Source organism: Pollicipes pollicipes, unplaced genomic scaffold, assembly GCF_011947565.3.
Source record: "Pollicipes pollicipes isolate AB1234 unplaced genomic scaffold, Ppol_2.1 Scaffold_2555;HRSCAF=2994_pilon_pilon_pilon, whole genome shotgun sequence".
NCBI classification, from domain to species: Eukaryota; Metazoa; Arthropoda; class Thecostraca; order Pollicipedomorpha; family Pollicipedidae; genus Pollicipes; species Pollicipes pollicipes.
The window spans coordinates 27,373,707-27,389,550 of NW_023596136.1; the positions used below are offsets into that span (position 1 = coordinate 27,373,707).

At 54.0% G+C, this 15,844-nt stretch overlaps 1 protein-coding gene across 2 annotated transcripts; it reads right to left on the minus strand.

The window, feature by feature from the left end:
* Nucleotides 1-405: 405 nt before the first annotated feature.
* Nucleotides 406-12,723, minus strand: LOC119103680 (lysophosphatidylserine lipase ABHD12). 2 transcript variants are annotated; one of them, XM_037227300.1, is made up of 10 exons: nucleotides 12,638-12,723; nucleotides 11,164-11,268; nucleotides 6,955-7,073; nucleotides 6,100-6,205; nucleotides 5,571-5,773; nucleotides 5,021-5,153; nucleotides 4,464-4,581; nucleotides 3,925-4,086; nucleotides 2,930-3,051; nucleotides 406-1,431 (listed from the first exon to the last, which is right to left on the minus strand). In XM_037227300.1, the coding sequence occupies exons 2-10, from the start codon at nucleotides 11,202-11,204 to the stop codon at nucleotides 1,392-1,394; spliced, it is 1,044 nt and encodes a 347-aa protein (XP_037083195.1). In that variant the 5' UTR covers nucleotides 11,205-11,268; nucleotides 12,638-12,723; the 3' UTR covers nucleotides 406-1,391. The 2 variants fall into 2 exon arrangements, with proteins under 2 accessions (XP_037083195.1, XP_037083204.1); XM_037227309.1 differs by lacking the exon at nucleotides 12,638-12,723 and adding an exon at nucleotides 11,799-11,829.
* Nucleotides 12,724-15,844: the final 3,121 nt, after the last annotated feature.

The following is a 15,844-nucleotide window of genomic DNA, read 5'->3' on the forward strand; positions in this document are numbered from 1 at the left end:
GTGTATTTACATTTGCTCTCACACGCCGGAGAGCTTCATCGCAATTGCCCACCCACAGAAAAACTTCACCCCCACAGCTGACTGATGGTAGTCCAGCGTTAATCCGGAGGCACGTAGCACGGATCGACCTGTAGCACACCCTTCCTCAAGACACAGCATTCCACCGCCGAGAACATCATGCCAGACCGTATCGCGTGGCATCGGTTCTGGCAGATATCAACTGTTTTAAAGAGATTGGTTAAACCTGCGCTGGCAGAAGGCGCGGACTCCTACTTACATCGAGCCGAGTCTCACCGGTTCCCATTTACCTCCAAACGAGTCGCCATATTCCTCAGAGAGATAAGTCTGACAGAGCTGAGCTCTGTACACAGACCATCCACGCGGCGGCTCCCTTCAAACAGAAACTTTAGCACTGCTGATACTTTATTAAAGCCCTAAAAATAAAACAGCGCCACCCGCGAGATAATCAGGAACATTATGCTATCATTCATCACTGCTTGCAGCCACACGAGGCAAGCCAGCAAACTGACTAACACTGAGGCACATCACAGCGAGACAGAGTATCCCGCGCTGTTCGCCAGGCGTCGGGGTCGGCCGGCTGTGCCGACACGGCCGGGATGTGGAGCGGTACGCGGTGGCTTCCGCCAGGCGGGAGCCGCCGCGATGAGGACCCCGGCCGTCATCGGCCAGCGGCAGTATCGTCTCCGGTCATGGAAATCGCGGTATCACTGAGCACGCGGTCATCAATGACGCGCCGCCGCTAAAAGCACGTCTCCCACCCAAAATGAAAGAACGGCAACTGTTATCAAACACTCATGCAACCGAATTCGCATACATTGTGTGCATGGTCGAGCCGATGACTATGCACATGGACTCAGCAGGCGTCCGTCCCCAATTTGAAGGTGGCTATCGCTCCGGGACACAGCTACACGCGATTAGCGCTGAAAGGAAACACCCGGCTCCCAGGTAACGCGGGCGTCTCCGATATGACAGCAGTATCATGATGACGTCACGGGGACAACCGGTCACCGGTCACCATCTGGCGGCGGCACCTACCGCGGTCGCGTGTCGCACTCATCGGCCCCACCCCCCACCCCTGTCCAGCGGGCGAGCGGGGCGCGTGCGCCGGTTCGTTGTGCTGTGCCGGAGCGGAGCGCCGAGAAGCCTTTTGGTCTCCGCCGTACGGGAACTGTGCGCTCGCGGGATCCGTGTTAGGATTAGGCAATACACGAGTCTATGCAGTGTGCGGGGGTTTGACAAGGCAAGAGTAGGCGTACGATGCCGTTAAACCGAGGCATCGTGGAATACTAGCAGGAGGTCGGAACCAAGACCGTTAAATGTTGATCAGGCCCGTGAACTGGAATAAAACTGATGACTATTTGTTGGCCTCTTCATTGATTATGCCAAAGAATGCTCTTGTTGACGAAGTCCCTGAAAGAGAAGACAGGTTTGTCAGAGCCATTGCTTTTTCCGAACTCCATTTCAAGGAGCAAACACAACTTACCAGCATCATTATTAAAAGAAGCAATCACACGAATTAGAGCTGCCATAATATGCTACATGACTGCCTTAAAAAAGTGTTGGGCGACCCCGATCTTCTAAATATACAAATGAACGAGGTACAATACGTGCTGCCATCTACGGTGTGCATGGGAAGGCGCCGTCACACAGACCGCCCATCGGTGCGGGCTGGCGCCTGGTGACGGCGCATTCTGTCTTGTACCTTCACGTGATGGCGGCGTAGTGTTTCGTGTCACCCCACTCTGTACCTGGCCATTCATTTGCTGGATGGGGAGTCAGAGAGAGATAAGAGGAAGCGCGAAGCCCGGACCAAGGGGGGACGGTGGGGTTCCCCTCTGGACAGAGTGAGCATGACCAGCACCCCCACCTGCGCAGGAGACGCATCTCTGCTGACCTGGCCTGACCCTTTGCATTCTTGTCTTGTGCGTTTGTGAATGGCAGACTGTAAAATTAGGCTGACGCAGGTCTCGCATTAATGATCTCGCATCAAAATTAGGCTAATTTTATTTTTTTATTATATTATATTATTATACTATATTATTATATTATTATATAATATATTATTATATCTATTAGTAATCTTGCATTAATGATCCCGCATTAAAATTAGGCTAACGCAGGCTCAGCAGCGGTCTCGCCTCGCGTGCAACTTTGTCGTCTTGTCAACTTTGTCTTGTCAACTTTGTCACGTGTCAGCCAGGGGACAATACGACGATCAACTCTCTGCTTCCGAAGGTAGAGTCAGGACCGGGTGCAATGCCGATCATAGCTGAAGCCTGTCATACTGCCTGCGCGTTTATATTCGGGGCACGGTGGAAAACAACCCGCCTGTTCCGCAACGACGCTGATGCTACGTACGGAAAACGTGGCAGTCGATGCACACGCACCATGATAGCCACGGCATTCAACTGTGCATTCAGTAACCTGAGCTAGCTTTGTTAACACCTCTACATCATTACTATCCCAAGTGTGTACATATATGACATTTAATACAGTAAAGTTACTGTGTTTTGCCGACAAAGGGCATCCATCAAACTGGCCTCCATGCTGGGATCCAAGGTGCGTGATAAGGTGATTGTTATGCGCAACAGATGATGCAGATCTGGAAGAAAATGCCGTCCGACAAAACAGTTAGATTTGAACCGTTTACGCCACATAAACATGCGAAACCAATTTATTGCACATAAGAAGCAGGGTGACATCTGTATACTACTCCTTCCTATCAAGTTCCTGATTTGGTATTGGTGACAGTCCCCATGGCTACCAGACAACACTGTTTGCTGCCCCCCCCCCCCCCTCCCCTCCTCTCCATTACACGCAGTACCCTGTGTGGGCTTCTGCGCCGGCGTGGCGTGCCGCGCCGGACCGCTCTGACCCGCGGCCGGGTCGGCGACCTGCCTCTACTGACCTGACGATATCCGGCAGGCGAGGACTGCGGCAGATGTACTTGTGCCCGTAGTGGTAACGCGCTTCGAACGTCTCAAACGTGATCCGATCCGCCGGGTGGTGGTGCAGCGCCGCCCGGTGCAGCTGCAACACGACCACAGATACGGTCGCGGTCACAGTCACAGTCACAGTCACAGTCACAGTCACAGTCACAGTCACCGTCACGGTCACGGTCACGGTCACGGTCACGGTCACGGTCACGGTCACGGTCACGGTCACGGTCACGGTCACGGCCACGGCCACGGCCACGGCCAAGGTCACCGTCACCGTCACCGTCACGGCCACGGCCACGGCCACGGCCACGGTCACAATCACTGTCACGGTCACGGTCAACGTCACGGTCATGGTCACGGTAACAGGTCGCGGTCACGGCCACGGCCATGGCCACGGTCACAATCACTGTCACGGTCACCGTCACCGTCACGGTCATGGCCATGATCCGTGATGGCTACGTCCATAGCCATAGCCACGGCCACGGCCACGGCCATGGCCATGGTCACCGTCACAGTGACAGCCAAATTCACAGTCATGCTACGGTCCCAGCAACAGTTACGGCCACAGTCACGCCCAAGCACGATCACGATCCCGACTACGATCAAGGCCACGGTCAGATACAGTCGCGGCCAGAGTCATGTTCACATGGAGGACACACGCCTATCACAGTCGATGTAGCAGTCCAGCGACGGCCGAGGTCCCAATCACAGTCACGGACGCGCGCGCAGCTGCCGCCACGGCCCGGAGTACGGGCAGAAACCGGCACGACCACAATCGCTGCCACCGGCACTACCATGTTCACAACGCCCAAAGCCACGGCCACGTTAACATGACCAGCTGAAAGACAACGTGCTGCTGCCGAGTGGGACGGCCGTGGGCTAAACTTCTTCCGACCTTTGAGAGCTTGCCGAAGCAGGCGGCGCTCCGCCCAGCCGGCGCGGCGGCCGTCACCGGTGCTCTCACCTTGACGGCCAGCTCGTACGGGATGATGAGGTCGTCCTCGGCGTGCATGATGAGGATCGGCACCGTCACGTTAGCGATGTGACGGTCGCTCTCGAACGCCATGTCGTGAGCGATCAGCGGGTCCAGGATCAGCCAGCGGAAGCCGGGCATCTTGCGGTAGATCTGCGCGCGCGGCCGACGCCACAGCGTCACCACGCAGCACGTCAGCGGCAGACGGCGAACGGCGGGCGGAAAAGGGCGGCTATCCTTAAGGGTTGAGCATGTAGAGATTCCTCGTGCGAGATAACACTGATGTTAACCACCATTCAGGTGCTCTGGTAACACCAAAATAGAACGCTTGTACTCATAACGTGCATGCATAACGTAACGATTATGCCTTCCCCACGTATAATGATTCGTGTCCATGGATACGAACCTTTTCAAAACCAAACAACAATAGCAGCTCCACGCACCAAACGTGTGTGGACAAACCAGACGTCCACGCACCACGAATCGCGGCGGCAAAACAGAGCCGACAGAGCCCGGCTGGATCAACTCACGGAGGCCAACTTGTGGTTGGACACCTCCTCCTGGATGTTGTTGAAGGGCGACTCGAGCACGAGCGCCGTGGGCGGGTCGCCTTCCCGACACAGGTCAGCCACCATGTGTGACGTCACCCTGTGGTGGCGGGCCGGGTCAGCGGCCGGCGCCGAGTCGTCCCGCACTGCCGCGCATCCCGTCACAGGCCGGCACTGGATGACCCGTCCAGTGCCGCCAGCTAGCACGGCCCTATACACTCAGGAGCATTCAGCACTCGCGTACGCCCTCAGCTAAAGAGCAGGTCATCCCAGCGGTGAGCACGTAGTGCCCGCACACGATTCTGTTTTCGACTCGTGAATGCTTTACGCGGCGAAAACAAATCACAGTTTTGCCTGCCCACCGATCAGCATCAAGAGGGAAGGAAACATGCGAGTTAAATCACAGTATACGGGGAAAGCGCATCCATACCAGGGATCCCTACACTTCAGTGTAACGACAACCCTCGCATAGTAGCGCGGCGGCCTTGATCGGCAGGACGAGGCCGGGTGGCAGCTGAGCGTGCGTCGCCTCCCCTCACCCGGTGCCGAGCGAGTGGCCCCAGACGATGATGGGCGAGCGGCCGGCCCGCTGACGCAGCCAGCTGTACATGAACCGGCTGTCAGCGACCACGCCCGTCTCGCTGGGCGGCACCGGCGACGAATCGGCGTACCCTGCAAAGCAGACGGCGCCGTCAGAGCGCGGGTCGGCGCACCCTGCCAAAGGACGGCGCCGTCAGAGCGCGGGTCGGCGTACCCTGCAAACGGACGGCGCCGTCAGAGCGCGGGTCGGCGTACCCTGCAAAACGGACGGCGCCGTCAGAGCGCGGGTCGGCGTACCCTGCCAACGGACGGCGCCGTCAAAGCGCGGGTCGGCGTACCCCGCACCTGGGCAGCGCTGTCAGGCCGCGGGTCGGTGTACCCTGCAAACCGACGGCGCCGTCAGAGCGCGGGTCGGCGTACCATGCGACTGAGCAGCAAGCCACGTGGACTATACAATGCCCGTTCTGAACCTCCACCGACCCCGTGCGGGACTGTTCCCGGTCGGTGGGCGGCGCCATCCGCGCTGCAAGACCCCTGCCTCCCGCTCACCGCGGTAGTCGAAGCAGACCACGTGGTAGCCGATGCGGCGCAGCACCTTGTACAGCTCGACGCGGTGCGGGCCGGCGCGCGAGCCCGAGTTGCCGTGGTTGTAGAAGATGATGGGCACGCCCGAGCTAAGCTGACTCTCGAACACGGCCGGGTCAGTGATGTCGGCCGACACTGAGGAGGCGTACCGACCCGGCAGGATGTGCCTGCCGGCCGGGTCACCGGTCAGGTCAGGTCAGGTCAGCTTAGGTCCAGTCCGGTCCGGCCGTGTCGGGAGTCGCCACCGGCCGGCCGCGGTGGGGACTACTGCAGACCAGCCCCGGCACCAAGCAGTCGTCAGTGCGGATGGCATGCACCGATCGGACAGAAACGAGAACACGACGGCCACCAGGCCCGCTCCACATCACAGTGACGGCGGCGGCGACAGCCCGGGGCGTGTCAAGCGTCCCGCGCGCTGAGGTCCTGCGGCGTGCAGAGCTGGCCCCCGAGCGTGTCCGGCGGGCGGGGCGGGGAGCGGAGCCTCGCCACTCACCAGACGCCCAGCCGCACCCCGTCCGTGGTGGTGACGTAGAAGTTGCGCGCGGCCGCCAGGCCGGAGAGCTCTGGCTGGGTGAAGCTCACGCCGCGGGGCCATCGCACTGTCGGCCACACGACACGGGTCACGGACTGGGGTTAGGTGCGGGCTGGGTGAAGCTCGCGCCCCGGGGCCATCGCACTGTCGGCCACACGACACGGGTCACGGACTGGGGTTAAGCGGGCCGGAGGTCAGTCGGCCCGGCCGGAGGCCACTGCTGCCGTCACTGGGACAGGGTGTGATCATCGTCGGTCATCACGGCGTCGCAGGCTCCGGGCCATGGCCGCAAGGCGACATCAAGGGCTACGCGCGCGTCTATGCACGCAACGAAACGTTCGACGGATGTGGGCTTCCGGCGCCACGTACTACTCAAGAAGCGCCGCAGCAGGAGCCCGTGTGTCATGTCATTGGGGCTTTACGACGCACTCAGCTGCTGAGGCTAAATGGTGTCGCCTGCCTCTCGCCCTGGCAGGGAAGGCGGGCACCGCGGGGAATCGAACCCCGTACCTCTGGTTTCACGCACGCAGTGGTTAACGCGTGCGTTAAACACTACACTACCGGCACCCCAGCAGGAGCCCCGCCACATAGTCAGCTCTGTTGGGTTTGGGGCGCACACAGCACACTCGATTGTGTGTATACAAGTGTGAGCTTGTGTACACTTCGGAGCACATGTGGCGTACAAGCTGGCGCAAAAGCGTGGTTCATGGCACATCAGACAAAAGCCCAAGCGTTCCGCCAGCGGCAGCGGCAGCGGCGGCAGCGGCGGCAGCGGCGGCGGCGGCGGCGGCGGCGGCGGCGGCGGCAGCGACTCACAGAACGGCAGGAACACCAGGTGGCGCGGCACCGTCGGGAAGAAGTGGTAGACCAGCGGCAGCGCGATGTAGAACACGAGCACGATGGCCAGGCTGACCTTGAGCAGTGTCAGCCAGGACCTGCCGACAGGCTCAGGTCACTGTCCGACCCCCTCCGGCCGTCAGACACACACGCAGGCACCGCAGACCGGCCGCCAGACACACACACACGGACACTGCAGACCGGCCGCCGAGCACATACACAGGCACTGCAGACCGGCCGCCAGACACACAGACACAGACACTGCAGACCGGCCGCCAGGCACACGCAGACACTGCACACTGGCGTTGTGGCACTGGCCGACGGCTGAGCTTTTCGAATGGCAAACGGAGCATACAATCCACATCATGTACCATAATGGACGCCAAGTGGCCCCCACGCCGACACACCCTAAAATACCACACCATTACCACACCTATGCACCAAAAACTGCATGCTGCGTTACGTCAGTGACGAGTGCCAGTAGCATGTCACCACCCAAATGTGCAGTGAATCACACACAAGTCCAGACTGCAAGGCAAAGCGCCCCCCCCCCCCCCGCCCTCCCCCCATGTTCATCGGAGCTTTTCGCTCAACATGCATAACAGAAGCAGCGTCTTACTCATACACCGAGCACACGATATAGCTGTGCAGACGGATCACAAGCCGGTGGTGAGTCACAGTCCCCCTCCCCCCCCCCCCCCGCTCTTACCACCCCATTCCACGCCCGCTGTAGATGCAATGTCCCGACGGTCCACATACGATGGAGCGATTTCAACGAAGACCGGTCGATTAGACACGTAAAAGGAGACGTGTGGCTTGTTACCGGCTGTGTTTACGGGTTCGTGTTGGAACCACATCAACTGAATAGTTATACTTGTCACCACATCTTGCGTGGGCAGATTCGCTCTTTCCACTCCGTACAACTCTGCGTTGAACATTTGCGTGCCATATGCGCAGACCACGCATGCAAAATCTACACAATGGTCGACTTCATAAGAGATTTTTGTGTGCCAATGTCAAAAACATTCGGGCCATCACAGCTGCTACACTATTGATCGACGCACACACGGACTTTGGGTAGAAACAGCGCGCCTCCAATGCCTTCCGAATTCCACAGCTCAATTCTCATGATCCCTGAGCTTGAGCGACCCACGTGGGCACGCGCATGTGGAATTGCCGCTGAACGGCGAGAAAAATGACGCTGAAACTACACAGAAGTACGTTCACCGCAGCTGGTTCTCTTGCCCTTCCAACTGCGTCAACAGCAGGGCGCAAATGTAACTGCGCCACACTGTTTACGAGACGCACAAAGCTGGTAGGCACTCTGTAGACCAGAACTCCAAGCCCTCGACGCGTTCAGTAGGCAATCCGCGTGCTCTCCAGCACAAGCAGGCATCTGAGCAGGAGCAAAGCCGTACCAGACATCTTGGCACCGAGCAGCGTTTCTGGCGCCGTCGATCTACAACTGTTGTTTTATACGGCATATCCGAAGGCATTCCTTTTATGATATGTCATTGATGAAATAGATCTCCACACGCAAGATATACAATGCGTGAGGAATCGTTTGAACAGGACCAGGGTTGTCAGCTGAATAGCAATGAAAATTATCCAAACATTGCAAAAAAGGAGCCTACGGTAATTTGTTTTCACTAGCGTATACGAATGCCGCGGGTGATTCTTCACACATGCACGGTACACATGGAGAACAGTGAGTCGAGCCAAGTACTGCGATGAAAATGTCGCTGTCGGTTCTATTTGGCGCGACTTCTGTGGCTGGAAGCTTTTCTCTGATCGGAAACTTGTCGTTGTATTTTGCAGCTTTACAGCTACAAAATGTCATTAAGATGGGAAGCTATTTCAGCGCGCCAGACCAAATAAGTCTGGCCCAACCGGACCACGCGAAATGTAAATAGGGCTGAAATTATATGCTCGATAAACACATGCTGTTTACTGTTAGGAGTTTTCCCGCAATTCTTTAGTGAGATGAGTGCACGAGGTACAGGCAAACTGGGAGGGAGCCAGAACCCTACAAAAGGACAAAAACCCCAACCAAACTTCAGAACCAATCTCACTGAGAGCTATTGCGTGCGAATATGTCGCTCAAAATATTATACATGGGAAAGATGACATCCGCCCCAAATTCTAAAAGGCTATTCACACGTGCTAGCAATTACAATGAGCGCATTGCAGGCTGCACAGTAGAACCTTCCATCAAATTTAGAGCCGAAATCATAACGGGTTGGGGCAAAACCCGGTGTCCCCCCCCCCCCCCCCTCAAAGCTATTTGGAGAAACCATGAGCACCACCACTGGACGTGGCACACGGCAACCATAATGAATCCCAAAAAACGTCAAAACCCGCATGATTCTGGCCACCCCGCGGGATTCCAGCCCTTCCCCCCCCCCCCTCGTAAGCATCCCACAGCCGCCCGGCACGGTACTTACACGCCGAACACTAGGTGGACAAAGACCAGGACAAGCAAGTACCCCCCGACCGTTTGATCATGGTGGCCGCTCAGAGCCTGCGAACAGAGACGGCCCAGTCACCAGCGGGCCTGAGCATGCGCGCGCGTGCCGCCCGGCCGGATGGCGCGCATCAGACATCAGACCAGGCGCGCAAAAACTGAGCGCGTGCGCCGGCCGCAGCAGCGGCGTCGGCGGTACCGTGCTGTGCCGGCATAGTGGCCGTTCTCGAGATGCGCGAGGCTGTTTTGCTTAGCAAACCTCCTCAATGTACAGCGGCAGAATCTTAGAATCCCAAGAGCGCCACCGGAACCCCACGGGGACCCCGGTCAAGTCCCTTGACGTCTGCGATGTCCGTACTCCCAAAAAGTGCGGATTCAGTACAGCTGAAACCAAATATATTGCCCAACCTTAGATACAACAATGCTATAATACTGAGTGACGGACACCGTCAAAAACCCGCCCGGGAATGCCGTCCATCGTTCCAAGGGAGGGTCGCACGACGATCGTAGCGGACAGCTAATGCGTTCACCCCCACCCACCCCCCATAAGCTTTCCTCCCATGTAGCACCCAAACAGAAGGCGTAACCGTAACGGGCGGAGTCGCATGGGCGTAATAATGGAGGAGGCGGTCCATGGGTGTCATGGCAGCCCCACTTTCCGACAATCCTAACCATTAACCCTATGATCACGCATGAAGAGAATCGGCTCCAAAATTGATTTCGGCACACCCATTTTCTCAAAGGTTCCTCTGCCTATGGGCGGAAGTGTAGAACTGTACGTCAGCTAGCAGAGGCAGACTTGGCGCATGACATGCCCTGCATGGGGCAGCATGGCAAAGACAGAGTCCTGCTGAACTGTCCATTCACTATGCATGATAGCATAAAAACATGAATGTGCGTCGAATTAAGTAGAAGTATGATGCAACCCGCATCAAATAAAGTAGAAGCATGATGTCACCCAAATAAAATGGGGATGCAGTGTAGGAGATGAGGGAATATTAACAATGTCCTATACATAGTGGTCACATTTTGCACTATGCTCAATGTCCACCGGGCTTAAAGGTCTCTCCCGTGTTTTGGTTTTAGCATTTTGGGTGTTTGGTCTTTGTACCACTTTAAGGAATGGAATTACCCATGCTGATGCTATTGATTCAATGCTGGAGGAAACACAAGCATATGATGAAACAAATTTGAGGGTGTTTGACCCCCCATGCATTCATGTTTTGTTGTCTCACATCCAGCTGAGAGTGAAGAGGCTTTTCCCGTCACGTGCTTCATACGATGTTGATACACATGATGCTCATACATAACATGTGCCAGGCTGCAGGGAAACATGAGGAGACAATCCTGGTTATCTATCCACAGGCTGTGCTAATACAAGAGCCACCTGAGCAGCATTCAAAACTGAAAAGAACGGCATGGACAGATGTCACTCTGTTAACACAAAAGGCTATTTTTTTAAAGAAAATGTTGTGCATGTTGATGCACACCCTGTTAAGGAGCACTGACACCTGTGGAGACTATATTAGTGCTCAGGGGCCGTGGCACATCCAGGACTCGAACCCAGACCCCCGTGTGGGGGCCAAAGGTGCTAACTGCTCATCCAGTATTGGCAAGGTGTTATGGTCAGCTCTGATCTTTCACATCACAGCAACATTGGTACACAAGTGAGGCAGCCCAGAACACAACACAGCATTTAAGTGTTACATGTTGTGTTCTCCCACCTTTTGCCGGCAAATCTTCTACGACTAAGGAGTGGAATCATGTGAGAATTAACAGTTGAGAATGATGGCCAGATGACAAGAATGGGTTATTTGCACCCTGTTCACCTGAAATCAGAAGAAACAAAGTGGTAAGACCACACATTTTAACTTCTATATACCATGCTAACTGGGGGCAGTTGTGCAGCATGCATATATTTATTCACCAAAACTGGCAAGTAGCAAGCATGTTTCAAGACAGTGCAGCCCATATATGTTTAAAAGCATTGCCCTCTGCTCTGCAGACATATTCCCGCAGTTGGAGAACTTAACTTTGGTCTTTGGGTGGAAGGGAATGGTCTGCTTCCCTTTACTTGACAGTTTGACACAAGAGGACCCAAAGACTACCATCAGGCTTACACCTGTAGAGGGAATTCAGGCTTATAATGCATGAGAACAGTGACTTGAGTGCTTGTTATACTGATGCACATTCATGACCAGAGCATACAATACCCTCTTCTCTGGGTGAATGTGGTGGTGGGCATGATGCAGACATGACACATTTCTGTAACATTGGTATTAACACCAAGGGCTCCAAGCCCACCCCAAAGCATGCCATCATCTCATGTTTTTGTAGGGAAACAAACATTCGCTGTCACCTTTTCCCCTCACTCCGGTGTCTTGGATTTTCTCTGGCCCAATTATCTACAACCTAGGCTGCAAAAAAAATACAGAAACATGCCAAATATGGTCAAAGGATTATGGCAACAGTTTAAATGCATATACATTGTGAACCTGAGTGTCTCTGCCCAGAACCTGGGGCACTCAGCACACTCACCACCAAGTTCAAGAAATAGAAAAGCACTGTTTTATGGAGTATAATGGCCATGGGGAGCCAAGAACCCAACAAATGCTTCCAGCAGAAAAAAATCAGCACAATTCCACCTAAATTAAGTTTAGTGCAAACATGTGCCTGATTGTCACCAGTGTATTATTATCACTTACACATTAGGCACAGGCATATTTTTGTAGACTGCTTACTAATCAATGCCTATACAGACATTGGGCACAGTCATATTTTTCCAGATTGGTCAATAAGCAATGCTCAAACAGCAACAGATTATACTGCAATAAGCTATATCATATTTATATGCTGCAGTTGATGCAGACTTGTGTAATGTCATGCCTTGTCAGTAGTTACTTCCTGAATATGACTTGAATTACAGTCCCTTATTATCTAGGATTCCTAGACCTTGCAGTCTATGCATAGGTGAAGCTGATATTTTAACTCATGCATACAACTTTGAACTACAATAAAGCGTGAAAAGTACGCGCAAAAATTACGACAGCCCCCTCCCAAACAAAGCCGGAATGACGTATCCTTTGTTTACAGAGGAAGATAAAAAACTTCTAACAAAACCGGATAACCACGTTAGCTCCAGAGAGCGCCGCGAATGGATTAGACACTTAAAAAGCCGTGTTTCCACAATCAGCGAACCTTGAGTACAACCAGTGAGACTTAAGCCAGCCTATGGGAGATCGCACGGACCACGCGCCACCGCGCTCTCCACCAGCCGACTGCCGTTTCGCTGCGGGCAGGCCCAGTCAGGCCCCTCAAGCACAAAGTCACCAAGTGATCTTCTTACACTTCTCACTCTGCGCGAGCCGCCGCATGACGTCACTGGAATTCAGCCCGTCGGCGGCCCGCAGCTGGCACCCAATAGGCGGTCAAAATCTCGGTCTCCGGAGGCCTTGGGCTAAACCACGATTTTAAGGGGCACATATCGTTCTGCATGCCGAGTACGGGTCGGAAATCCAGGGTCAACTCGGCCACCGGAGACAAGGCGGTCTCCGTTACCCTATCTCGACCGCTGCTGCTAATCTGCGAGACCGTCAAAAGCGGTCGCAAGAGCTGCAGATCCCGGCGCTCGCACCAGTACAGGCGTCCTTTGAGAAAGTGTGACAGGTGATTTCGCCTCCTGCCGATACCCGCGATGACCCCCCCCCCCCCCCTCTTTGACCATTCCACTACTAGCCAGATCGCCCCCAAAAGTGGGATTAATTCAGTGAGTGAAGATAACTTGTTAGAATCCTTTGTCCCACCCCAGTTTCTTATGCAGAATTTGAATTTGCACTCAACTTGTATCATAACCGTCAAACTACCGACTTTTTTCTAGGTCAAGTTGAGGTCACTGATCTCAAACGATATCTCTGCTAGTTTACTTTGAATAAATTGCGTGTGTATGGTATTTTTACGCGCTGAATTCGAGCTAAGCATTATCTTCAAACTACTGACAATCAGAAGCATCACATGGTCCGTGTCTACTGGGCGTAATAAATCAATCAGATATGCACGCTGATTCTTGCTTGTCTAGTCGGAGTCAGTGTCGCTAGTATCGCTTTCAGGTATACATGACGAGGCTCAGGGAGGGTCTCGTAGAAGGGTGAGGGCCCCTTGTGACAGCGCTCTCTTGCCCCTGGCAGTCCTCTGACTCCGCACACTGATCGCCGACGAGCTGATCACAGGTTCACTGCTGGCCAGTGGGTGCCCGATCTGGCCGGCGGTGTTATGCAGACGAGAGTCTTTTCTAGCGTGTTCCACACAATACGCTCGTAAATCCTTATTGCGAGACTCGTGTGCCTCTTCACTGAAGTGTTCGAGTGGCAGTAGCAATGGGTCAATGACAGCCGCTCCATGGATAAGTACTCGGTGTACAGACACTGGCATTGGAACTATATGTGCACATGTACCGCGGGTACATATTCACATATAGTTCGGCTGTTTCCTGGCAGTAGGCACCGAACTTCTCAGGGTTTACTTCATACCCGGATGCCATGGCTTCCAGTACAGCATGCAGGCGTCGGATTAGGTGCAGGTGCAAGATCGGATTAACCCTATTGGCTCACAAATTCTTCCAGGAGAACGTCAGGGGGCTTTCATCATAGACCCCTCATACAACGAGCGTTACGTTATGAGGCCGTTGTATACCTCTGGAATGAATGAAACCCCCACCATGATTTCAATTTTTTGACGTGATGTCACTGCATCATTCCATGACCTTGGATTACCCGACACTTCTATTTTCCTGTGCGACGATGCCGACAAAATAAATCGTGCAGCACCCTTGTCAGGCCTAACGTAATGTCGACCTGCAGTGGCTCAATGGCAGGATCTTACGCGGCCAAGCCATGTTGTTTCAAATTCCCAACGGCTTTGTGGCCTAATATGGCGTGACAATGTTCGCCCTGGCGTGACCTTGAGCCCGAATCAAACTGATTAATGTGACATGTATGGACAACTCTTTCTGCATATCCGTGAACACCTTCGGGGCTACTACTCAAAATCAGGCACGCGGCGCACCCAGAAGGTACGCAGATTTCAAATTTCAGCAATGCAGACTTTCGCGAAAGAATTTACAGGTTATTGTGAGAACAGAGAAGGAAGTTAATATTTCATGTCAAGTGCAAATGTTCCGAAGCTCTGCTGGCCTAAACTGCGTTAGCATGGTCTGAACGGTTCGATAAAATAAGTTCCTTAGAACAAATGAAATAAAACGCCTTCACAAATATTAACACCAACGAATGTTATAACATAACACGCTCTAGCAATCGCTGTGAGATAAACACCAACAAAGGTTATAACTTAACACGCTCTAGCAATCGTTATAAGATTAACACCGACGAAACTTTTAACATAGCACGCTCTAGCAATCTCTATGAGATGAGCTAAAATGCAATGGAAATTACTGAAATAGCGTGTTTGTAATCGAGACAACATAAAACTTTACAGTGGTTAATGACTTTTAATTCCGTCACTGCTGGCCAGTGGGTGCCCGATCTGGTCGGCGATGTTATGCAGACGGGAGTCTTTCCTAGCATGGTCCACACAGTACGATCGTAAATCTGTATTGCTAGACTCTTGTGCCTCTTCACTGAAGTGTCCGAGTGGCAGAAGCAGTACGTCAATGACGGCCGCTCCATGGAGAAGTACTCAGTGTACAGCCACTGGCATCGGAACTGTATGCGCACATGTACCGCGGATACATATTCACATATAGTTCGGCTGTTTCCTGGCGGAAGGTACCGAACTTCTCAGGGTCTATTTCATATCCGGATACCGCGGCTTCCAGTACAGCATAAAGGTGCCGGATTAGGTTCTCATCGACCCCGGTGATCTCAGCGAGGGTCGCTTCCTCTGCGCGGGCCCGCCGGCTGTGTTGCCGTCGTTTGACGAGTCGCTTCCTTCAGCTCTCGGCTGGCATACATGAAGATGAAGCCCCTCCCAAAATGTTGTTTGCACTGCTTTCTTCTTCTCTTGCATACGTTCCTTTTCGCCTTCTGACCTGATCGGCCACTTCTGTAGGTCAAGAAAATAGCTGATGTGGAATATGCACTCGAAAACCCGGATCCAGGCGTGCAGAGTGCTGAGACCCAGTTGCAAGTGGTTTGTATTAACTCCAAGTTGCCGGACATGCTGGAGATTGCTCATCACTTTTGGCGCTGCCTTGCAGAGTAAACATCGTTGCGTTGAGGGGGTCTCCATCCACCCGTGCCCCGACCACGGGAAGAGGAAGCTGAGAGCTCCTCTGCCAAGACTTCTGTCCCCAACCACCCCTCGTCTTCCGACAGAAACCTTGCCGTGTGCCTGCTCGATTTCACCTATCTTTCTTTCAACTTTGTTATAGATGTTTTTAGTAGCTGTGTG

What these genes read in the sequence shown, in the direction of transcription:
- LOC119103680 (XM_037227300.1), bottom strand. Translation starts at nt 11,204, where the DNA reads ATGATTCCACTCCTTAGTCGTAGAAGATTTGCCGGCAAAAG. An exon ending in CCTGGTGTTCCTGCCGTTCT is followed by an intron (nt 6,206 to 6,954) that starts GTGAGTCGCTGC and finishes TGTGGCCGACAG; the next exon opens with TGCGATGGCCCCGCGGCGTG. An exon ending in GGCCACTCGCTCGGCACCGG is followed by an intron (nt 4,582 to 5,020) that starts GTGAGGGGAGGC and finishes CCGCCACCACAG; the next exon opens with GGTGACGTCACACATGGTGG.